The 25,267-nt window shown below is 50.8% G+C and overlaps 1 protein-coding gene across 1 annotated transcript in view; it reads left to right on the top strand.

The window, feature by feature from the left end:
• Positions 1-516: 516 nt before the first annotated feature.
• The window catches only part of SNRNP200 (small nuclear ribonucleoprotein U5 subunit 200), a 915,618-nt gene continuing 890,867 nt past the window's right edge, over positions 517-25,267 (top strand). Inside the window, exons 1-2 of the mRNA XM_029604465.1 lie at positions 517-673; positions 837-1,000. Of these exons, the coding sequence (XP_029460325.1) occupies positions 629-673; positions 837-1,000 (209 nt within the window). The 5' untranslated portion in view covers positions 517-628. The remainder of the gene's footprint in view (positions 674-836; positions 1,001-25,267) is intronic.

The raw sequence follows: 25,267 nt of genomic DNA, 5'->3' as shown, positions 1-25,267 counted from the left end.
ACTGTACAGATCCCTGTGACACTCCACTAATGACACTTCTCCATTTGGAAAAATGACCATTTAGTCCTACTCTGTTTCCTGTCTTTTAATCAGTTATCAATCACAATAGAACATTTAAGCAGATGTGGTGACTAGCTTTCACCCCCAAACAAAATGCACAGAAAATCATGTTCGAGCACCAAAACGGGTTGTTTTTTTTTTGCAGCTTTTTTTTTAGAATTCCTCTACTTATTTCCAAAGGACGCAGTCGATGCAGTCTTAGAATACTGGCTTTAGTTTAGAATGTCATATTTTTGTCTGAAAAACAAAATAAATAAACCGTAATTTGTGTCCCGATATTGTTGAAGCAATTTGGCTATTCCTTTCTTTCCTCACTAGTATTCCGACACAGCCAGAACAGCAAATTTATGGGCATTATGCCCAAATCAAAGATGGCTGCGAGCTACCCAACCCAATGGCGTCACACATCACGCACCATCTTTCCGCCGACGTTACGGAGAATGCATTGACCCGGAAGCGGAAGTCTGGCGAAGTGCGCGTCGGAAGCGCGTTGCTGAAGGGGTCGAGTAACAGAGATAGCACATATACCGGTGATCGAGGACAGCGTGGGTGTCTGCAGATAAGAAGAATGGCGGATGTTACTGCTCGTAGCCTGCAGTATGAGTATAAAGCGGTGAGTGAGGCAGGGCCCGAACATTTCTCGGGACATGGTCTCCTGCAGGCACTCCTGGCGGTATTCGGTTCCGTCGTGGTCCATGATGTGGGGTTTCACTGCGTGTGTCTTTTTTTTCCTTGTCTCCTTTTGCTCATTCTCCTTCGTGTGCTGCCTATTCCAGAACTCCAACCTCGTACTTCAGGCTGATCGCTCTCTGATTGACCGGACTCGGCGCGATGAACCTACTGGGGAGGTGCTTTCGCTGGTTGGGAAGCTGGAGGGTACTCGTATGGGAGACAAGGCTCAACGAACCAAACCTCAGATGCAGGAGGAGAGACGAGCAAAGTGAGTGAGGACGGAGATTTATTTAGTTATTTATTTATTGGATATTTATATACCGGGGCACGTTAGAAACATCACCTCGGTTCACAGTGTAACATAACATAGCAACAAGCTTTACAAAAATTTATTGTCTAACAGATAAATCTAAGAGGGTAGGCAGAGATATTATGTGGGAGAACTTCGTGTTTTTAGATAAAGCAATTAAAGGAGTCTATTTATTCACTCTTAACATGTGAAGATATGTCTAACTATTAACATGAGAAAAGGGATATAAGTGGTAAGAGCTTGGGAGGGGGAAATCAGAGAGGGTGGAGGACAAGGTGGGGGTGGGATGCAGAGGGATAGGGATGTATGAGGAGGCGCGGATGAGAAGGGGGGTAGCTGAGGTAGAAATAATAATGTGAATCAGTCGGACAGGGTGACTGATTTCGGGTATATCTCTATGGCTGCAGACAGTCAGTCAGGGTATGCTAGTTTGAAGAGCCAGGTTTTAAGATTCTGTTTGAATTTTTTATGGCATGGTTCCTGGCGTAGGTGGGGGGGCATTTTATTCCAGTGGGAAGTACCTTCTATGATGAAAGATCGTTCTCTCATAGTGACATGCTTCATGAGTTTGGGGGAGGGAGTCAGGAGTTTGGCCTGGTGTTGCTTTCTAGTTGGTCTGGTTGGATTGCAAAGATAGAGGTGTTAAGGGAACCAGTGCATGTTTTGGTTGTGGATGGCTTTGTGTATGAGAGTGAGGGATTTATATATTATCCTAGGTGTTACTGGGAGCCAGTGTAGGGCTTGGAGAACTGGGGTGATGTGGTCATGACGGTGTGTGTTGGTCAGAATGCGGGCAGCGGTGTTTTGTAGGAGCTGTAACGGTTGAAGGGTATTTTTTGGTAAGCCTAGGAGGATAGCGTTACAGTAGTCAAGCTTAGACAGAATCATGGCCTGCAGCACTGTTCGGAAGTCGGATGTGTGTAATAGTGGTTTGATTCTCTTCAAGGTGTGGAGTTTGAAGAATCCGCTCTTTATGGTAGCAGAAATGAATTTTTTGAGGTTAAAGTGGTTGTCTATCCATATGCCCAGGCTGCGGACCACTTGAGTGGAGGGGCAGCCGGGTAGCAAGAGAGGCTGAGTGCGGGATTGTTCGGTGGAGAAAGGATGAGTAGCTCTGTTTTGTTGGTATTGAGTGCCAGAAAGTTGTCAGTGAGTAATTTGTTTATTTCAGACAGAGCAGAGTTCCAGATCTTCATTGCGTTATGGATAGAGTCAGCTATTGGAATGAGTATCTGCACGTCATCAGCATATATGAAGTGCGGGAATCCCAGTTTGGAAAGAAGTAGGCAGAGGGGGAGGAGGTAGATATTAAAAAGGGTTGAAGAGAGGGGAGGAGCCTTGTGGTACACCTTGTGATAGCCCAACAGGTTTGGATTCGTTGCGACCAATTTTTACACTGTAGGTCCTGTCGTGTAGGTAAGACTGGAACCAGAGTAGGGCAGTGCCAGAGATGCCAATTTCCTTGAGGCGTTTGAGAGTGTTGTGATTGACTGTGTCGAATGCCGCTGATATATCTAGTATTGCGAGTATGTGGGATTGTCCTTTGTCCAGAGCTTTAAGTATGGTTTCTGAGAGGGAGATGAGTAGGGTTTCTGTGCTATGGTGTTTGCGGAAACCAAACTGGGATGAGGAGAGAATATTGTGTTCTTCTATATAATCTGTTAGTTGTCTGTTAATAATTTTTTCAAGTATTTTGGAGAGGAATGGGAGGTTCGATACTGGGTGATAGTTGGCTGGATCCGTGGGATCTGAGTCTGGTTTTTTGAGTATAGGTTTTATAATGGCTTGCTTAAGTTCAGTTGGGACCTGGCCTAAAGTAATAGATTTGTTCAGGATGCTTGCGATGTGTTTGGCTATTGAAGCGGGGCTTGTGAGTAGTGTTTTGATGGGCAGATTATCTGAGGGATGAAAGGCAGGTTTGATTTTTTTGAGAGTGGTTTCAATTTCCAGTGCAGAGGTGTTTTCGAAGTTTGAGAGGGTGGGGTTTGAGGTTTGTGTAGACGGATATAATTGTGTGACATGATTGGTGTGGTCAATAGAAGTGCTTTTGGGTGTTGCTGGGTTCATATGGCCAGGGTGAGATGAGAAGCGTGCCATAATGGTCTCCACTTTAGTGTGGAAGTATGAAGCTAATTTCTCACATTTTGTTTCATCATTATTGTCAGGGTTATATCTGTCTGGTGATGTGATAAGGCTGGCTACGTATTGGAAAAGGGCTTGTGGGTTGAACTGGAATTGATGAATTCTTGAGGCATAGAAATCTTTCTTTGCTTTTTCAGTGGCTTTTCGGTAGATGTCCATCGGAGATGTCCATAGCCAATGATGTAAACCTTGTGGCTCTCTTCTACACATACCTGTCACGGGTGTAACTCATTGTAAGCAAGTTTGCTTGCCGTAAACGGTGTTTTTCGTAGATAGGATGAATTAGTTATGCTCTCTGGGGGCAGAGCTTATCTCAAGGATTGCAGTTTTGGCTCTGTGCGACTGCATGCATCTTCCTGCGTGATCGTCATCTTTTCTCAGTTTATTACATAGATTGTTTAGAGTTATGAAGGATGGAGATGCTGTCCATGGAAGTAGGTGGGTTAGCATGGCTAATTCATCCTGCTATCCTTGGAAAACACCATTTACATTAAGTGAACTTGCTTTTTTTTCCCGGTTGATATTCAAGCATGAACTAGCTATGCTGTCTGGGAGTCCCCAGCTTAGGGTTGTTTTTTTGCACGCTTCTTACTTTGGGTGGAGCTAGCAATCCCTTGCAGCCACGGTTGATATTTGTGTACACAACCCGCCCCTGTTGTGAACAACACTGCTGTAACCGAGGGCAGCGTCTGAAGATGCCTGCTGGTCAAGACCATAGTATAACGTGAATGTATTACTCCTGGCGAAAATCTGTGCACAAAAACTTAATTTCCTAGCGTGTAGCCAGATGGACTCAGGACCAGTGGGTTATGTGCTCTAATGCTAGCAGATGGGAGACTGAGTCAGATTTCAAAGCTGACATCACTCTAGATATACCCCTGCAGTAACCTCAGCTCTTCAGTATCTCTGTCTCCTAGCAGATGCGGACACTATCCTACACACTAGAATAGTGTTAAAAAATTACAGCAAAGAAGAAAAAGAAAATTTTACCTTAAAGAAGATAGAGTTCTGCTCTCCTGTGGTGAAACCTAAGGGTTCCTCCCCCAGTTGAGAATTCCTGAGGTAATTCCAATATCCCTCAGAGGTGTGCCTTGGTCCGGTAGCTGGTTCCCGGCATGGAAAGGCAGCGGGTGCACAACAGAGCATGGCGGTGAAGGTAAAAGCCCCCCCCCCCCCCCCCCCCCCCCGCAGCTGGAGACCGTCCCGGCACTTGATCAGTAAGCGCCGAGACCAGGTAAGGAGAAAACTTTAAATTCAGGTCTCCGAGGTTCGGATTGCCATACCGATTCTGTGTCTTTTCAGTCGAGGTGAAAAGGGAGCACCGATTGGGTTGAGTAGCCCTCGAGGGTGCCATTTTACGTGCCGGGGGGGGCGGGGGGGTGTTTGACGCCATCTTCCCTTCTCGACCGGTGGTACGTGCAGGCCGGGCGGCCGATTCGCCTAACTTGTGCGCGTCCAGTACTGACAATGCCACAGCGGCGTGCACAACCGAGCGCACATCTACACGTGTGCATTGAAGAACATTACCTGTGCGCCTAGACATAGAGGCTATGGCACTGGCATCCAAGAAGGCGTCCAAGAAGGCCACATAAGAGCTGCGCAGCCTGAACTGGAATCCTGCCTGTGTCAGTATTACAAAGAAGCCCAGGGGGAACCAAAGCCTGGCCTCTCACTGGGGATGGTTCCGGAACTGCTACAGATGATAGCTCCCCGGACCTATGCATCTCTGAGATTGCTTCTCCACAAGAGGGCACCTCAGGGGCCCCTACTCCGACTCCCCCTTTGATTAACGTGGACCCAGGCACCTTATTCTGCTTAGAATTTTTCCAAGGGCTGCAAGCCTTTGTTCAGGCGCAATCAGCCCTGGCTGCTTCCCGAGCCCAACCCCTGCCGGAAATGCAAGTCCCTCCCGGCCCTGCTCGGATGCCTTGAGACATGTATCGCCTAACCAAGAATTTCCCTGACAGGGACCCAGACACCTCAGATGATGGTGGTGGCTCCCTGGAAGAAGGAGAAATCTCTCCAGGACTGGAACCATACTGAACCATGCTTCGTTCTTCCACAAGGATGAATTTCCAGCCTTTATTTCCCAGACTCTGGGTATTCCAGGCACGGACCCTATGGCGGAACCAAAGAAGAACCCCATTCTGGTATCCCTTCGTAAAGCCTCATGCTACTTCCCAATGGATGGAAGCCATCCAGGAACTGATTGACCTGGAGTGGGATGCTCCGGAGGCTTGCTTCAAAGGGGTTGGGCCATGGAAGCCCTATACCCTCTGGAACCAGCGACCAAGGAACGCCTGCGTTTCTTGAAAGTGGATGCTATGGTCTGTGCCATCTCAAAGCAAACAACTATTTCCTAGCATGTAGCAGATGGACTCAGGACCAATGGGTATAGTGTACTCCTGATAGCAGTTGGAGACTGATCAGATTTCAATCTGACGTCAGCCCTAGTACATATACCCATGTAGGAAGTGCAGCTCTTCAGTATTTTCCGTCTCCATAGCAGTTCGGGACTCTTTGCACGCTAGCACAGCGTTAGAGTAAATTTTACAAAGAAAATCCAAAACAAGAAGAAATCTTACCTCTACAGGCGAGCCCCGCTCTCCTGCGGTGACACCCATTGGGTCCCTCCCGCAGTTGAGACTTCCCGAGGTGATTTCCGTGATCCCTCGGAGGTAAGCCTCAGTCTGGCGGCCGACCCTCGGCGGGGACCTAGCCCCCAACATCGGGTGAAGCTGAGAGGCAGCGGGTGCCACTTCGAGCACGGCAGTGAAGGTATTTTCCCTCTTCCCTGAAGCCGGAGACCGCCCGGAACGAGACCGGGAAGCGCTGAGACACGGTAAGGTAGAAATCTACCCCGGTCAGATCTGAGGGTCCTCCCACGTGGAGACCCTCTGATGTGGTTGCCATGTTGTCCGCATGGTCGCCATCACCATTTTCCCTGTACATACCAGGATCATTCCAGACGATGGGTTATGTTCCCTGTCCAGCAGATGGAGTCAGAAACAGATTTCTGGGGGGAGGTGCTACATTACCTCATCACCCTAGTCATCATCCCCAGTATCTTTCTGACTCCAGCAGATGCGGGTTGGGGAACCTGAGTTCCCCACAACTTTACCTTAATTATCAATTTTCTCTCATTTTTCTTTCAAGGGATCAAGTAAAAGAATTTTTATATTGTATCTTATTTCTTTATTTGGTAAAAGTTTAAAAAAAAAATAAAAAAATTTTGAGGGAAATTAAAGGCGGAGTGACGGTTTGTTACCTCACCGGGGCTTCCTGACAAGCCTCTTTTCTCTCTCTTTACTTCTCTCTCTCCCGTTTCTGTTCGGTTGGGGTAAGTGCTTCTTTTTTGAATTTAATTTCAGGTTACCTCAGCGTTTTTAATCGACGTTTTCGACTGAGGGTGCACGCTGGTGGTCCAGCCTCTCCCCCACCTCCCCCCTCCTCCCCCCACAACGCTCTCTAGTCGACCCGCGGTCCCACGAAGTACATTCCCCGGGGCTGCCGGGAAGGAGATACCCCGGTGGTCCTTCGGGTCGGCAGGGGGGAGTTTTTTCTCTATTTTCTCGCAGCTTTCTCAGCGCGAGGCAATTTTTGCCGCGCTTGTTCGCCCCTCCCCCTCTCCCCTCAGCGTTTTTCAATGCCGCGCCCGGCGGCTTGTGTAGCCTGCGGCCGGCAGGGAGTTAAAATTGCCAGGGAGGGGCGTTCGGACTGCCTCCCCGATGGGGAAACATGCCCGACTGAGGGGGACGCCGAGAGAACTTCTGACCACGAATCGAGAAAACGACAGGCCCCGCTCCCGATCAGCACAGAAATGGCGGCCATTTTAATGTCAGACTCCGAAGCGGGGTTATCAGAAGAGGATTCCCCGATTATTCCGCCACCCCCTTCGAGGTCTCTGCGGAACTTGGCTGACTCTGGAGGGTGAGGCCTCGGGGGGGCCCCTTCCGGAGGTTTTTCTGCCTTTTCTCCGGAGTTTATTGTTTTAATGCATAAAGCCTTTCTTCATTTTCAGGATGCTTCTTCGGACATTCCTGTTCCCACTCCTCCGAAGTTGGCCCGTTTAGGGGGGTCCCCCTCTCAAGGGACTTCTTCCCCCTCCGCTGGTCCACCTCAACCTTCCAAAGATCCTCCAGCCCCGGTCGGGTGTCCAGGGGGGGACCCTCCGGTAGATCCGTCGGGAGATGATCCCACTCTGCTTTCCCATTTGGAGGGAGATGATCCAAGGATCTTACGTATTTTTCAATCGGAAGAATTAGAAGACCTGATTCCTCATATTCTGACGGAAATGGACATCGACCCTCCACCAGAACCGGTTGGACCACAACCAAACGTTAGGAAGGGTGACCCTCTCCTTGCTGGTCTAAGGCCTTTGGCCAAGGCTTTTCCCACCCATCCTTCTTTTCTCCAACTCATTTCCCGTGAGTGGGATACTCCTGAAGCCACCCTCAGAGTTAGTAGAGCTATGGAGAAGCTCTGTCCACTCCCACAGGATTTTCTGGACATCCTCAAAGTTCCTGCCGTGGACTCGGCAGTATCAGCAGTGACCAAACACACTACCATACCGGTCACGGGAGGTACGGCTCTGAAGGACACTCAGGATAGAAAGTTGGAAGTCTACCTCAAGAGAATTTTTGAAGTTTCCGCACTAGGTATGCGAGCGTCCATTTGCAGTGCTCTTGCACAGAGAGCAGGTCTGCGCTGGGTACAGCAGTTGCTTACCTCACAGGAGTTACCAGATGCTGAGGCCCTACAGGCGGATCGGCTGGAGGCCGTGATGGCATATGGGGCGGATGCTTTTTATGACCTACTCAGAGTCCTCGCCCGCTCCATGGTAGCGGCAGTCTCAGCTCGACGCCTACTCTGGCTGCGAAACTGGTCGGCGGACGCATCCTCTAAAACGCGCCTGGGATCCCTTCCCTTCAAGGGTAAGTTTCTTTTTGGGGAAGATTTGGATCAGATCATTAAATCATTGAATGAGAATTCAGTGCATAAGCTTCCGGAAGATCGTCCACGATCCTCAAGGTTTTCCTATTCTTCTTCCAGATCTCGATACAGGAATCAGCGGAGGACACGAAACACTCGTCAACAAGCTCCTCGGAATCCTTCCTCACGTTCAGGCTCTTGGAACCGGCCCTTTCGAGGGCGCCGTCCCGGCAGGGAGGGTCAGGGACGGGGTTCCTCTAATTCCTCCTCCTTCAAGACAAACCAATGATGCCAGTCGAACCCACGACCCGGTTCCCCGCCTGGGGGGCCGGATCTCTCTCTTTTACAACGAGTGGGTCCAAATTACATCGGACCAGTGGGTCCTGGATATTCTAAAGCACGGCTACGCATTGGATTTTGTCCATCCTCCCAGAGACAGGTTCCTTTTCTCCCCTTGCGGATCCAGTTACAAGCAAGAAGCTGTCGCTTCCACTCTCGACCGACTTTCCGCACTGGGAGCGATATCACCAGTTCCTCCCTACGATTGGGGTCGAGGTCATTACTCCATCTATTTTGTTGTCCCAAAGAAGAAGGGTACTTTTCGTCCCATCCTGGACCTCAAGATGGTGAACAGGTCTCTTCGAGTTCCCCGTTTTTGCATGGAGACTCTTCGGTCAGTTCTAGCAGCGGTACATCGAGGAGAATTTCTAGCTTCCTTGGATCTCACCGAGGCCTACTTGCATATTCCTATTCTCAAGGATCATCAGCGCTACCTAAGATTCAAGATCTTAGGTCAACATTTTCAGTTCCGGGCCTTACCTTTCGGTCTGGCGACGGCTCCACGGGTCTTCACGAAAATCATGGTAGTGGTGGCAGCTGCATTGCGCCGGCAGGGCGTTCTGGTACACCCTTACCTAGACGATTGGCTCATACGAGCGAAGTCATGGGACCAGGGTTGCCGGATGGTCAGAATAGTGCTCCGCATGCTCCGGTCTCTCGGGTGGATTGTCAACTATGCCAAGAGTCACCTAGTTCCTTCCCAGTCCCTGGAATTCCTGGGGGCACATTTCGACACGAAACAGGGCATGGTATTCCTCAAGAAAGAAAGGGCTCAGTCCCTTCGCGATCAGGTTCTCCGATTCTTGGATCTTCAAGAACCCACAGCATGGGATTACCTTCAGCTCCTGGGCACGATGGCCTCCACTATCGATCTTGTTCCTTGGGCCTTTGCTCACCTCCGCCCTCTTCAAAGGTCTCTGCTCTCCAGATGGAAGCCGTCCTCACAAGACTACCAGATGGTACTCCCAATTCCGATGGCTACCGTCAACAGTCTTCACTAGTGGCTAGAATACCGAAACCTAGCTCAGGGAGTCTCTCTGGACATGCCGGAGTGGATAGTGGTCACCACGGATGCCAGTCTATCAGGATGGGGGGGCGGTCTGTCAGGAGAGCTCTCTACAAGGTCAATGGACGGTGGAACAAGCCCGGTGGCCCATCAATCGTCTGGAGACCAGAGCGGTACGTCTGGCGTTAAAAGGGTTCCTTCCTCGGTTGCGTCACAGAGCTGTCAGGGTCCTTTCCGACAATGCGACCACGGTGTCCTACATCAACAGACAGGGGGGCACACGAAGTCTTCAAGTATCCTTGGAAGCGCACAAATTAATGCTCTGGGCGGAAAGGCATCTGTTGCGTTTGGCAGCCTCCCACATTGCGGGAGTAGACAATATACAGGCGGACTTCCTAAGTCGTCAACGCCTGGATCCCGGAGAATGGGAACTCTCGGGGGAGGCGATGGATTTGATAATCTCCCGATGGGGTCCTCCCCACCTGGATCTCATGGCCACAGCAAGCAATGCAAAGACTCCGCATTTCTTCAGCCGCAGAAGAGAACACGGCGCAGAAGGAATCGGTGCTCTAGCCCTGCCTTGGCCGCGGAACATCCTACTTTATGTCTTTCCACCGTGGCCTCTCGTGGGAAAAGTGATTCGAAGAATCGAGAATCACCACGGTCCAGTGGTTCTCGTGGCGCCGGAGTGGCCTCGTCGACCGTGGTTTGCGGATCTTCTTCTCCTGACCATGGAAGGCCCTCTACGTCTCAGCCACATTCCACGCCTACTCCGGCAGGGACCCATATTTTTACAGCAGGCCGATCGCTTCTGTCTAGCGGCCTGGCTTTTGAGAGGCGCAAACTGAGGTACAGAGGCTACCAGGAGGAGGTCATTTCGACTCTATTGCTTGCTCGTAAGAGATCTACTTCAGTCACTTATGTAAGAGTTTGGAAGGTCTTCGAAAATTGGTGCGGATCTCACGACATTCAGCCCACCAATGCGTCCGTATCGCAAATTCTCTCCTTCCTTCAGGAAGGACTAGATCTCGGTCTCGCTTACAACTCACTTCGAGTACAGGTCGCGGCTTTGGGCGCCCTCTTATATAGTGGCGAGGGATCGCGTCTCTCCTCTCATCCGGATGTAGGTCATTTCCTTAGAGGGGTGCGTCACTTGAAGCCTCCGTTACGTCCTCCTTGTCCGTCCTGGAATCTGAACTTAGTTTTACGAGCACTTAGCGGTCCACCTTTTGAACCCTTAAGATTTTCCTCTCTTAAGGATCTGACTTTTAAAACTATCTTCTTGGTGGCAATCTGTTCAGTGCGACGCATTTCAGAACTACAGGCGCTATCCTGTCGAGAACCGTACCTCCGTTTTTCAGATGACGGTGTGTCCCTCCGCACGGTTCCATCTTTTCTTCCTAAAGTGGTTTCGGCCTTCCACCTTAATCAGTCAGTTGAGTTGCCTTCCTTCAATTCAAACGAACCCAGGGATTTACGTCTTTTGGATGTAAAGCGATGCCTGTTGCGTTATTTGGAAGTTACCAATGAGTTTCGTCTTTCCGACCATCTCTTCGTTCTCTGGTCGGGTCCCAGGAAGGGTCACATGGCATCCAAAACGTCTATCGCTCGCTGGCTGAAGGGGACGATTGCTTCGGCTTATATTGGGGTCGGTAAGCAACCTCCTTTGGGGGTTAAGGCCCATTCCGTTCGCGCACAGGCGGCGTCATGGGCAGAGTCTAGCTCTGTTTCAGTCCAGGAGATTTGCAGAGCGGCGACGTGGAAGTCTCTCCATACTTTCGCAAGGCATTATCGTCTGGATGTTTCCGCACCATCAGACGGTTCTTTTGGGGATCGAGTCATCCGAGCAGGGCTATCCACGGCCCGCCCATAGGAGGGAAGCTTGGGTACAGCCCATCGTCTGGAATGATCCTGGTATGTACAGGGAAAAGAAAATTATTCCTTACCTGCTAATTTTCGTTCCTGTAATACCATGGATCATTCCAGACACCCTCCCGTTACTATTGAAAGTTTTAATTAGGGTGGGCTATCTCTGCTCGACTGTGCTCTTCTCATTTTTCTGCTCCTTCTAGCACTCAGAGTTGTTTTGTTCAATATTTATGTGTTAGCAAGTTTCTCTGTTGAGGTTATTATTCTGATTTTTTAACAATTAAATTTTTCTTCCTCTTGGGCTTGGCTTTGCTAGGCTAGATACTGAGGATGATGACGAGGGTGATGAGGTAATGTAGCACCTCCCCCCAGAAATCTGTTTCTGACTCCATCTGCTGGACAGGGAACATAACCCATCGTCTGGAATGATCCATGGTATTACAGGAACGAAAATTAGCAGGTAAGGAATAATTTTCTTTTAATCTGTTCGCTGCCCTGTCCGCCGTTCCAACCTGTGCGCACAGAGGTGAGCTGTGCGCACATCGTTGCACACACGCATACCTTGTGCGCACATCTTCATGCGCACAAATACCGTGTGCGCCCAAGCGACACACACAGCCACGCGCTTACTGTGCTGGGTGCATACCTTCGATCTCGGCACACAACAGCGCACGCACCTCCCTTCGATGCACCGGCGCGCATAACTGTATTTTGCACTCACAAAGCCATGGCACCACCAGAAAAGAAGCTCAAGGCTCAGGGCCTCTCCCCAGCATGCCACATTAGAGCTGCACAGCATGAGGCGGCCTCCGCCCTGTGTATATAGGGCGAGGAGGCCCTGGGGGATCCAGCCCATGGCTCTCCTGAGCCGGTACCGGGATCCAGCTCCTCAAACAGTACGCTGGACCTAGTGCTCCCAGCGGGACCCTCCCTCAAACAGGGCACCCCAGGGACACAGCGCCTCTTAATTTAGACCCAGCATCTATCTCCTGGGTGGAATTCTTCAAAGGCCTGCATACCTTCGTGTACATGCAACCGGAGCCTCTGATAATATGGCCACAACCTTCTCCAGCGGACTTCAACATCCCGGGACCCTCTATGCCCAAGGAAGTGTTTCCACCACCCAGAAGCCCCACTTTCGGGGACAAGGACAACTCAGATGAGGAATCAGATCCACTGGAGGAAGGGGAACTCCGGGGACAGAGCCCCACTGAACCATCAGGCGCTTCTTCACCAAGGACGAGCTTCCAGACCTGGTCACACAGCTTGAAAGAGCTTGCTATCCCGGGCACAAGTGCCTTGGGGGAACCTAAGACGAATCCCCTACTAGAGGGACTCTGTCAGACCTCCCGCCATTTCCCACTATTACAAGCCGTCCAGCAACTAATTGACCTGGAATGGGATGCCCCGGAGACTACGTTCAAAGTGCTCTGGCAGCCATGTACCCTCTGGACCCAGCAGCCAAAGACCTTCTGGCATGTCCGAAAGTGGATGCCATGGTCTGCGCGGTTTTGAAGCGCACTACTATCCCAGTGGAGGGAGGAGCAGCACTCAAAGATGCTCAGGATAGACGTCTGGAATCCATCCTCAAACAGTCCTTTGACGTCTCCGATATGTCTCTACAGATCGCGACCTGCTGTGCCGTGGTGACACGTGCCTGCTTATCACAGACCAGGAACAACACTCCTGGGGAAGCCCTGGAACCAGCAGTATCATTCCTCACGGATGACGCTTCTGATCTGGTGTGCACCGCAGCTAGAGGAGTGTCCTCAGCCGTGGCAGCCACAAGCAACTCTGGCTCCAAAGCTGGTCAGCAGACGCATCCTCCAAAACGAGACTCACAAGGATGCCCTTCAAGGGAACCCTCCTGTTTGGAAGCGAACTAGAGAAACTAGCCAACAAATGGGGTGAATCCCCACTGCTGCGGCTACCGGAGGACAGGAATAAGAGAAACCAGCAACCCTTCCCCTGAACTTCCAGGGGCAGAGGATCACAGCGCTTCAACCCATACAGAAGCACATATCAAGCGGCTCGCCCCGCAGGCAGGAGCCATTTCTTTCAGAACAAGCACAACAAAAGGGGAGCCAGCTCTGGTCCAGGCCCCAGCCGCACCCCACAATGAAAATCAGCCGACCCGTCCAGAGGAAGAAGCCATAGGGTGCAGACTTGCCCTATTCTACCAAAGATAGGTCAAGATAACTTTGGACAAGTAGGTCCTATCCATCATTCGAGAGGGATATTACTTGGAGTTCCATCACCTCCCTCCGGACAAGTTTGTGGATTCCCCCTGCCATGACCCTTCCAAGAGGATGGCAGTGGAAGCTACACTGACCAGATTGCTAGCCTTAGAGGCTATAATACCTCCACAACAAATAAATACTGGACATTATTCCATCTGTTTTATCGTTCCCAAGAAAGAAGGAACATTCAGCCCATCCTGGACCTCAAGGCGGTCAACCGTCACCTGAAGATTCCTCGCTCCTGCATGGAAACCATACGCTCAGTAACAAGGGCGATACAACCGGGAGAGTTCCTTACATCCCTGGATCTGTCGGAAGCTTACCCATACGTTCCGATCCATCGGGAGCATCAGCGTTTTCTACGCTTCACGATCCTGGACCGTCACTACCAGTTCCGGGTACTACCATTCGGGTTAGCTACAGCACGCCAGACGTTCACCAAGGTCATAGTTGTGGTGGCAGCAACACTTAGAAAGGAAGGAATCCGCATACACCCTTATCTAGATGATTGGCTGATCAGGGTGAAATCCCTAGAGGAAAGCTACCAGGCAACTAACAGAGTCAAAACTCTACTGGAGAGCCTCGGGTGGGTGGTCAACACAAACAAGAGCTGCCTGCAGCCTTCCCAATCTCTAGAATACCTGGGAGTCCGGTTCGACACCAAACAAGACAAGGTCATCCTGACACAGACAAGGAAATCAAAACTGATGACCCAGTTACGAACCCTGTTGAGCGAACTTCGCCCCACAGCATGGGACTACCTACAAGTCCTCAGCATCATGGCATCCACACTGGAAGTAGTGGAATGGGCAGGAGCTCACATGAGACCCCTACAGCACTCACTACTATCAAGATGGAATCCACTGTTCCAGAACTACACCATATGTCTTCAGCTCCCGGACAAAGTTCGGACCCAACTACAATGGTGGCTACAAGAAGGCCATCGGAGCCAGGGAACTAGACTGTCCTCACCAACCTGGATCCTTCTCAACACGGATGCCATCCTACGAGGATGGGGGAGCACACTGCCAGGAGCTAACCACCCAAGGGCAATAGAACAAAGAAGAGGTGGGATGGAACATCAATCGCCTAGAAGCCCGGGCAGTCAGACTAGCCTGCCTACGGTTCGGTCACAGACTCCGAGACAAATCGGTCAGAGTAATGTCGGACAATGCCACAATAGTGGCCTACAACAACCATCAGGGAGGAACCAGAAGCCAACAGGTGTCTCTGGAAATATACCCCCTAATGTCATGGGTGGAAGCAAATCTTCAAGAGATCTCTGCTGTCCACAACGCGGGGAAAGACAATGTCGCTGCGGATTACCTCAGCGGAGAAAGTCTAGACCCAGGAAAATGGAGGCTGTCGACCACAGTTTTCCAATTGGAACACCAACCACGGATCTCCTGGCAAATCGGTCCAACGCCCAAGTGCCCAGTTTCTTCAGCCGCAGGCAGGTACCCCAGTCACAGGGAATCGATACCCTGGTACAGAGCTGGCCACAGGAGACTTTGTTATACGCTTTCCCGCCATGGCCCCTACTGGGCACAGTCATCCACAAGATAGAAACACCACAGGGGACCAGTACTTCTAGTGGCCCCGGACTGGCCAAGAAGACCGTGGTACGCAGACATGCGAAGACTGCTGGTAGGGAACCCCCTGCCGCTACCTCAACACAGACACCTGCTCCAACTGGGACTGATCCTCCACGAGGATCCAGCTCGATTCTCTCTTACGGTCTGGCCATTGAGAGGACTCGCCTAAGGAGGAGGGTATACTCGGGGCAGTAATTGATACCCTACTCAGAGCACGCAAGTTCTCCACATCCCTAACATACATAAGGATTTGGAGAGTATTCGAAGCCTGGTGGGGGTACCACGACATCATACCACACTCAGTCAAAATTCCTGTGATTTTGGAATTCCTACAGAACGGACTACAGAAGGGATTGTCCCTCAACTCTATCAAGGTACAGGTGGCGGCCTTGTTATGCTGCAGAACCAAGAGCGAGAGCGGCAGCATAGCCTCTCACTCGGATGTCTCCTGCTTCCTGAAAGGAGTCAAGCACATCTGACCACCCCTAAAGTGGCCGGTGCCTCTTTGGAACCTCAACCTTGTCCTAGATTTCCTAGGAGGACCCTCCTTCAGACCTCTCTGCGGCCTGTCTCTCCGACTATTAACATTGAAGACAGCCTTCCTACTGGCAGTCTGTTCAGCTCATCGTATATCTGAGCTACAAGCACTGTCCTGCCGGGAGCCGTTCCTCAGACTCACACTGGGAACCATCCAGTTACACACAGTTCCGTGGTGTCTCACTGCCATCTCAACCAAACCCAACCAAACCATCTTGCTACCATCATCAGATGAGCATAAGAATTCGGAAGAGGCTCGAAGTCTACGACATCTCAACGTTGGCAGGCTCCTAGTCTGATACCTGGAAAGGTTGGAATCCGTACGAAAGACGGACCATCTATTCATCCTTCACAGCGGGAAGAAGCAAGGGGAAGCGGACTCGCAAGCAACCATAGCCCGCTGGATCAAAGAAGTTATCAAGGCGGCCTACATGGAGGCAAGCAAGCCACCGCCTTTACAAGTCAAGGCCCATTCGACTAGAGCCCAGGCAGTGTCCTGGGCGGAAACCAAGATGCTGTCACCTGCCGAGATCTGCAGGGCGGCGACATGGTCCTCCATCCACACCTTCTCCAGGTTTTACCACCTGGATGTTCAGGCTTGGGAGGACACAGCATTCACAAGGGCAGTACTAAGTGGGTCATGGGCAGCCTCCCACCCAGTTCGGGAGTAGCTTTTACACATCCCATTGGTCCTGAGTCCATCTGCTATATGCTAGGAAATGGAGAAATTACCTGATAATTTCGTTTTCCTTAGTGTAGACAGATGGACTCAGCATCCCACCCACGGCTGCTGTTACTCATGGAATTCTCAGGGAAATCCCCGGGAGCGAGTGATTCGAGGGTAAGCCATGCTTTCCTTTATCTAGGACACCCATCCTACCGGTTGTCTATGTTTCTCGGTTGAGGGCACTCTCCAGCTATAGCCAATTCAACCAGTTCAAATTAATCAAGTTAACAAAGTTATAAAGTTAATCAAGTATTCAAATTAGTCAGTCACACATATATCCACAAAGTTTTTCGAGGAGAATACTGAAGAGTTGCACTTCCTGCAGGGGTATTTGTACTAGACTGAAGTCAAATTGAAATCTGATCCGTCTCCAACTGCTATCAGGAGTACACTATTCCCATTGGTCCTGAGTCCATCTGTCTACACTAAGGAAAATGAAGTTATCAGGTAAGTAATTTCTCCATTTTAAAGCATATTCATGAAAGCATATTATGTCTCTTGAAGCATTTCCTCTGGGTCTGGCCAAAGCCCTGTGAGCTCTCAAGTTTAATACTGGGAGTCTGTGCTGATTCTGTGATATTTGAGTCAGTGAGTATGAGACCGCATATTTCTTGCACAATCCAGATAAGTGTCCCCTTCAGGGACTCCCCTGATCCTCATATTCACTCTCCTGGAGCGATTTTCCAGGTCTTCTAACCAGGCTTGTTGATCTGCTATTTCTTGTTTGACTTGAATGAGGCCACGCTGAGTTGCTGCACTTGCTGTCTCCTGCTCACTGACTTGCGTTTCCAGAGAGTCCACAAGGTCTCCTAGCACTACACATTTGCGCCTCATTTCCCCTGCAATTGCCCTCAATTCTTCCTTCAGAGAACCCATGCTGTCTTTTTTTTTTTTTTTAATTGTTTATTAGTTTTTCTATAATTAACATGGAGTTTCAAAATTTTACATCATATTTATCCCTTCTTTGCCTTCAAACAAAAACATATATCATAATTAAACATCATAATAAATAAAAAAAAAGAAAACAGATCAACTCCTGTAATTATACAAGTAACATAATTAAGGAATGTAAGTGGATCCAAGATGTTATAAGGGAGCCTATATCATCAAGTTTAAGTATAAGGAAAAATTAAAGGAGAGGTGCATTCATTCCTAATGCCCGAACCTCTCTAAGGTACAGCTCTCTCAGTTCCATAGTTATCAAGAAAGGAACGTAATTGTAAGGGATCATAATAAACATATCGAATATTATTAATATACATTAGACATTTACAGGGATATCTTATTGTAATTTTGGCTCCCAGTTGCCTTGCTTCTTGGCACATCTCCAGCATCTGTTTCCTGTGTATTTGTGTACTTCTTGAGACATCAGGATAAATTCTAATTTTTTCACCGAAGAAAAGTTTTTCCCTATTATGGAGGAAACATTTTAGGACTGAATCTCTGTCCACTGGAAAAACAAAAGTACACAATACGGTTCCCCGGTACTCTAGATGTCTAGGAATCCAGTTAAATCAGCTCCAATATTTAAAGAAGCGTTAGGTTCCCTCGATGGAATTTCAGTTGTTTTAGATACAAAATATATATTTGAAATGGGTGGTATAGCTTCACTTGAAAAAAGGAGAATTTCAGTCATATATTTTTTAAACTGATCTCGCAGTGATACAAATTTTATGGAGGGGAAATTTAATATCCTGAGATTTAAATATCTCTGGGAGTTTTCCAAAAATTCCAATTTTTTTGCTATAATTGCCTCATTTTGAATTTGTTTTACTTGAACTTCTTGTATTTTATTAACCTTTACTTCCATTTCTTTAATTTTCTTTACATGAGTATCCAGAACAGGTTTAATTTCTTGATCTTTTTGCTGTATATTAGTTACAGCCACAATCAGAGTTGAGATTGCCTTCTCCAAAGTAACTAGGGCATTCCAAACAGTGTCTAATGTAATTACTTGCGGTGTTGATAGTTTGAAGCTGAGATCCGAGCTTACCTCCCTGCTCCGGCACACCTCTGAAATTCGCTGAATTTCATCCACCGGTTCCTCTCCCCTTACGATGACAATTGCAGCTGCGTTTTCACTCGCTGGGCTCTGCCTCTCCATGGCGATTTTCTCCTGCTCACTCTGCTCTCCTCGAGTGCCGACGCCCGCACACACACCAACGGCCTTTGACCCGGAAACAGCTGCTGCTGCCTGCTCCTCTGCCAGCCCCGTCGGCTGCAGGGTCCAAACCTGTTCCGTTCTCGGGCCGTGAGTAGGGGGAGAGGGGGTATCGGGCGCCCCGGGGTTAAGTGATGTCGATATGTCCAATGGCAGCAGGGTGTGCTCCCCACCTGTCGCCTCCGCGGACCTCCTCTCTGGGGTTGATGTGGATGCCGCAGTAAAGAAGCCCTCGATCGTCGGTTGAAAGGGGACTGGTAAGGCTGTTGCTGCAGATTCCAGCCTTACTTTCCTCTTTCTCTTAGTGTGAGGCATTCTGCTTTTAGGAATGAAAATCACTCGAATTCGAGGAGCTGCTCTCACTGTGTCCTCTCCTTAAAACGCCATCTTGGACCCCCCCCCCCCCCCATGCTGTCTTTTATCTTCCGAAACCAGCTACAAAAATCCTCCCGAGTGATAGCAGGGTCGATAGCTGGGGGTGGGGGTGAAGCACGGTTCTGCTCGCTCACCGGCACAGTCTTTGAACTGCCAGACTCCTCCTCACACAGGCCCGAGTTGTTTTTCTAGCCCTGCTTCAAAAGAAAACTGCCGCAGCTCAGCAATTTTTCTTCCGCACCGACAACACTCAAGCCCAGCAGTGAAATCGCTTCGGAAGCAGATACGTTTCTTGGCGGATTACAACTGATAGAGGGGATTTACGATTCTTTGTCCCGGAGCTCGTGGATCAAGCAGCCATCCGAGCGCGTGACGTCACTTCCATCTGCAGGAGCCTTTCTGAGTCAGGAGATCCACGCTGTCTCCCAACAAGATGGGATGGGCAATTAATAGTCTACCTAGATAGGCATACCAAGGGTTCCGAGTCAGGTTGCGGAGAGAATCACAGATGGGGGCTCACTGCCACCTCTGGTGGTCCATGAGGTGGAGATAGACTCCCTCCGCAGGGGATGATTCCTCTGTGAAGGGGCTTGATAGACGCCCTTGCTTGCCACTCTCCAGGGAAGTGAAGAAATTAGCTAGGATCTCATATCTGGGACATTGCTTGGGAAGCTAATCACCCTTCCATAGATTTCTAATGTTTCTTTTTATGGTCTATCTTATATTGCCCCTCCATTTCTCTTGGTTGGGGGAGGGACTGAGGCTAGCAGGATGGTAGAATCTGGTCCCCTAATCCCGTGAAGGGGAATTTCATTTAGGTGAGAGAGTTTGTGCCTCTTCAAAGGCTCCTGTAGCTGAGGCTAGTGCCTTCTGCTTCTCGATACTGAAGACATGTTTGAGAATACTCTTGGGGAGGAGTCAGAGGAGCCCACGGAAAGATTGTCCTCAGATAAGGGTTCCACATTGGGAAAGAAAAATCTCTCTAACACCTGTGGCAAAAAAAACACTTGAGGATAGTTCTCATTAATCAAGTTTACTTAGGGAATAGCCAGTGCTATTAATTGCATCAGTAGCATGGGATCTTCTTGGTGTTTGGGTAATTGCTAGGTTCTTATGGCCTGGTTTGGCCTCTGTTGGAAACAGATGCTGAGCTTTGCCATGCTGGGTCAGACCATTTCTTATGTTCTTATGTTCTCTGCCTGTCTCAAAAGGGAGACTCCCTTCCGGAGGGATTTCTGCTTCGCTAGTGCCCCTTCTTGTGTCAGGATCGACATATGCCTGAGTCACGTCCTTTGCATTGTAGATAGGTGCTCCATGGTTGGTTTCTGCGACGTCGCAATTTTTGGTGGCACCTGTGTCACTAGGAGTGACGCTTGAGAGCTTCACTTTGGTGCATCCCTGCGTCGTGGTCTTTCACCTTTGACACATGTCTGATTGGTCTTGCTTTGAGCTTTGTGACTTTCTTTTGACACCTGTGCTGGTATCTGGGCCTCACCAACGCTGGGGGATTTTGACGCAGATTTCGGCGAAGGCTTAGTTGGCATATCCCCCAATGCCCACTGGTTCTCTGAGGCGTGGGGAGCCTTGAGCGCTGTGAGAGCATGACCCACCTGGCTCTTGTTCAGTGTGACTGGGCCCAGGGAGGAGGCTGTCCGTTTCTTCTTGGGGTGGCTAGTCTTCGGCCCTGGGGATGAATGCGAGGAGAGCCGCTCAGACATCTGGGTATAGGATCATGTGCCCTCCTCTCTGATGAGCGATTTTCTGTGCTCTCTGCCTCTGAGCCTGGGGGACATTCAACCACAGTCCCTGCAAGAGGACTGCTCATGCTTCGGTCTGAGGCATATGTAACAGTAATTCCCTGTACATAACAGGATCAGTCCAGACTGCTGGGTTTTGCCTCCCTTCCAGCAGATGGAGACAGAGAAAAACTTCAAGAGCACCCAATCTTAAGCCAGAGTGCTACTTGCATCTCTTCAGTATTTCTCTGTCTCAAGCAGATTGAGGTGGTGCAAAACCTGCGGTCCTAAACCAAAAAAACAAAACAGTCTTAGAGCAGAAGGACAGAAGAATCCGTTTTTCTTCCTGCCAGGGGGTTGGCATGTTCCAGTGGGACCATTCCCCCTGGTAGCAGGTGCTGTTGGAGCTGGGCTGGGAAGTCCGCAGTGCTCCTTACTGTTGGTGAGGCACCCGGGGTGATGCGGTGGTCTGGTTCCCCCCCCCCCCAATACCCATTTCTTGGATATTTGGAGCAGCCTGCCTTTCACAACAGTACTGTACCTTTTTATTATTTATTTTAAGTTTAGCGGTAAGGCTGTGCATGTGGCAGACCTATTTCAGGCATTTCTTCAGCGGGCGGCTGCTCATTGGGACCGTGTCGGCAGGCTCTGGGGGTTTTTTTCCCTGCAGGCCATGCTACATGAGGCACGTGGCTCGGCCTGCGGGCAGACAGCCTTGCGGCTTTCCCGCATGGGTCTTTGCTCATGTTGCCTCCCCAGAGGGGAGGGCTCTTCAGGAGCAGCATCAGGGACATCGGGCAGGGCCCGCGGTGTGGGTAAGTGTCCTGCCTTGCAGCAGGGTGAGGCCGATCCGTTTCCTGCAAGCGCGGGAACAGCGGCCATCTTAAAACCTTTTCCCTGTACGTACCAGGATCAGTCCAGACTGCTGGGTTATGCCTCCGCTCCAGCAGATGGAGTCGGAGAGAAACTGAAAAGGCACCTCCCATATACCCTGGTGTGCCACCTGCGATCCTACAGTATATCTCTGACTCCAGCAGATTGAGAGGCATAACCTGCGATCCTGATCCTTCTTAAATTTTACCAATTGGTGTACAGGTTTGCTCCTAACTCCTCTGACTAGATCAATTGTTAGCCTTTGGGAAGACAGCTAGATACTGTTTATTAAAAAAAAAAAAAAAAAAAAGAAGGGATTGTATGTTTTGAATTTATTTCTCACAGTGCTGGCAAAGCTGAGGAATATTTGTGGCAGGCCAGGTAGGGCAGTGTCCTGAAGACTGGTTCCCGGAGCTTAGGTACCTGAATGGCCGGGGGGAGAAATTACCGGTGGGCCGGTCACTCTCCCCCCACCTAAGTTTTATGCCAGAGATTTGATTCTCTGAAGGGGGCTTGCGCTGAGGCTATGTTTATATATTTGAGCTGGCTGGTTTCTTGTAAAAAGTAAAAACAGAAGAAGGGAAAAACAATCAAAGGATTCTCACAGCCTGTCGGTGACTGGTTAGAGTTGGGTTCTTTTTCCCTCAGCCCCGGCCTGCCGCGTTTTGGCCCCAGGTCTCTGGAGGGTGTGGACTCTCCACTCAGCGCGTCAGGTTTATTTTCGCGCGCTTTTCTCTGTAGCGGCTGCTATTAGGCTGCACGCCTGTCTGGCCTGTGGAGGCTCAGGGGTCCGGCTTTCTCGGGAGGGTCTCTGCTTCCAGTGTATTCCCGGGGGCGAGGGACCCTCCCGACGGCCGGGATCGGCCCGCGGGCTTCCTCTCTCGCGGCCGCGGGAGCCGCGAAGAAGTTCAGCAATTAGGGGGCAGAGGCCTGACCCGCCCCAACTCGACGGCGAGGTGGTGGCCATTTTGGACGCGTCGAACGCACCGGGAATGGACGCAGATTCAGCGTCTGAGGAGGGAGACTTCCCTCCGGCTTCTCCACTGGCATTAAGCCCGCAGTGCCAGCGAGCCCAAGACCTCAGCGATGCCTCGGGGGAGGCATAAGAGACTGCAGCCCTTTTTCATCTAGATTTCGGACTTTAATGCACAAAGCCTACCTAGAGGCAGAGGCTGACTGGCAGGAGTCCCCCTTCCCCCCCCCCCCCCCCCTAAGCTTTTTGAGCCGACACCAGACCAGGGAAAGGTGGGAACCCACCTTCCTTGCCCTGCTGTGGATCCAGATCCGGTGATTCCCGAGGTTGCAGACCCTCACCATCAGGATATGGGAGGGGATATAGACAGCCAGGTCACTGTAGAGGGGGACGATCCTCAGATCCTTGGGCTTTTCAGCAAGCATGAGTTAGATTCCTTCATTTCCTGGCGTGTAGCCAGATGGACTCAGAACGAATGGGTATAGTATGCTCGTGCTAGCAGTTGGAGACGGATCTGACGTCAGCACGAGTGTATATATACCCCCACAGGAAGCGTAGCAACTTAGTAATTTCCGTCTCCAAAGCAGTTTGGAGAGCCTGCACGCTCGCGGAGCGTGTTTTCCAAATCTACTTTCTACTTTTCTTTTTCTAACAACTTCTACAGCATCGAGCCCCGCACTCCTGCGGTGATACCCTAAGGTCCCTCCCCCAGTAGAGTTTCCCGGGGTGATTTCCGTGATCCCCCGGAGGTTTAAGTCCTCGGTCCGGTGGCCGAATCGCGGCAGGGACACAGCCCCCGGGTGAGGTTTGGGTGAGGCTTACGAGGTGCCTTGGTCCCGGCGTGGACGAGGCAGCGGGTGCATATCCTCAAACGCGGCGGTGAAGGTATTTCCCCTCTCCCACCGCAGCCGGAGACCGCCCGGGTTTCAGCCGGGAAGCGCAGAGGATCAGGTAAGGTGTACGGCTTTTACTTCTGGTCTCCGAGGATCGGCGGCGTGGCACGCCGTGGAGGGCGCCATTTTGTGGCCTTGTTCAGGTATTGAGCGCCCGTGATAGGCGCAGATCTATGACTAGGCGCATATTCTATTCCTCCTTGCGCGTATTGCTAACCGCTTATTGCTGTGAGCATATTGAATGACATTGAGCGTGTATTGCTAACCGCTTATTGCTGTGAGCATATTATTATTGTGCGCCTGTTGTATTAAGCGCATATTGCTGCCGCATATTATTATTGTGCGCTTGTTGTATTAAGCGCATATTGCTGCCGCATATTATTCAATGGAACAGAACGCCTCAGCGTCTTCAGCGGGAGCGCCTCCTGCCTCCGGCATTAAAGCCCTCGGCCTCTGCTCCGCATGCCAGCTTAGAGCCACGGACAATGAAGAGCCAGACTCCCTATGTGCCCAATGTGAGGAGGCCGTGGGACCCTCGGGCCAGGACCAGTCTCAGCCACGATTTGCTGACAGTTCCCCAGGGGCTACCCCGGATTTAGTGGTCAGTCTCGACCAATCGGGAATCCCGGGGGATCTTGGACCCCGGCGGTTAGAGGCTGCTTCAATTTCCTGGGTGGATCTCTTTAAGGGGATTCATGCCTTTGTACAGATGCAAACGGCGTCCCGTCCAGGCCCTGCGGTTCCTGTTGTTCCTGCTGTTTCTGTGGTCCCTGCGGTGTCTGCGACTGCGGTGGCGGCTCCAGCGCATCCTGTTCCTGGACCCTCACGCCCTTATCGTGAGCGGGACCTCCCGCCGCTGGACAGTCCAGATCAGTCAGACCAGGAGGTTTCACCGGACGAGTCTGAACTCCCGGACGAGGGGGAACTTCCCCCAGGGATTGAGCCATATAGAACCATGAGGCGGTTCTTCCCTAAGGAGGATCTCTCGGACCTGGTGTCCCAGTGCCTGGCGGAGTTGGATATTACAGGTCCCAGCGCTACAGTGCCCTCTGCGCAGAACCCCCTGCTGGAAGGTCTTTGTCCTACAGCCTGCCATTTTCCATTCTTGCAAGCAGCACAACTGATAGATTTAGAATGGGCTGCACCAGCGGCTGCATTCAAAGGGGGTCGGGCCTTGACAGGCATGTACCCACTGGCGCCGGCTATCCAGGTGCTGCTGGCGTGCCCTCAGGTGGACACCTTGATTAGCGCTGTGGTCAAGCGCACTACTATTCCAGTTGAAGGGGGGGGGGCGGCGGCCCTCAAGGAGCCTCATGACCGGCGACTGGACACCATTCTGAAACAGACTTTTGAGGTGGCAGCTCTATCTTTGCGGATCGCAACCTGCTGCACAGTGGTGACACGTGCCTGTTTGTCACAGGTTAGAAACAGCGCTCCAGCAGCAGACATGGTGTCCGCTCTCTCGTTCCTCACGGATGCTGCATCAGACCTAGTCCGAACAGCCAAGGGGATCTCATCCTCCGTAGCCACCAGGAGGCAGCTCTGGATCCGGAAATGGTCAGCCGATGCACCTTCAAAGACACGCCTCACCAGATTGCCCTTTAAGGGCTCTTTCCTTTTTGGCAGCGACCTTGATAAACTGGCCAGCACATGGGGCGCTTCTCCAGTACCTCGACTGTCGGAAGATCGGTTCAGGAGGAATCGGCGTGCCTTTCCAAGGCCCTCCAGGGGTAGAAGCTCCCAGCGCTTCATTCCCTACAGGAGTCTATACCAGGCACCTCGTCCTTCGGCCAGGAACCAGTCCTTTCAGACCAAGCAGCGCAAGAG

The sequence above is a fragment of the Rhinatrema bivittatum genome, chromosome 5, assembly GCF_901001135.1.
Source record: "Rhinatrema bivittatum chromosome 5, aRhiBiv1.1, whole genome shotgun sequence".
Taxonomy (NCBI): domain Eukaryota; kingdom Metazoa; phylum Chordata; class Amphibia; order Gymnophiona; family Rhinatrematidae; genus Rhinatrema; species Rhinatrema bivittatum.
This window is presented reverse-complemented; position numbering and strand designations above follow the sequence as displayed.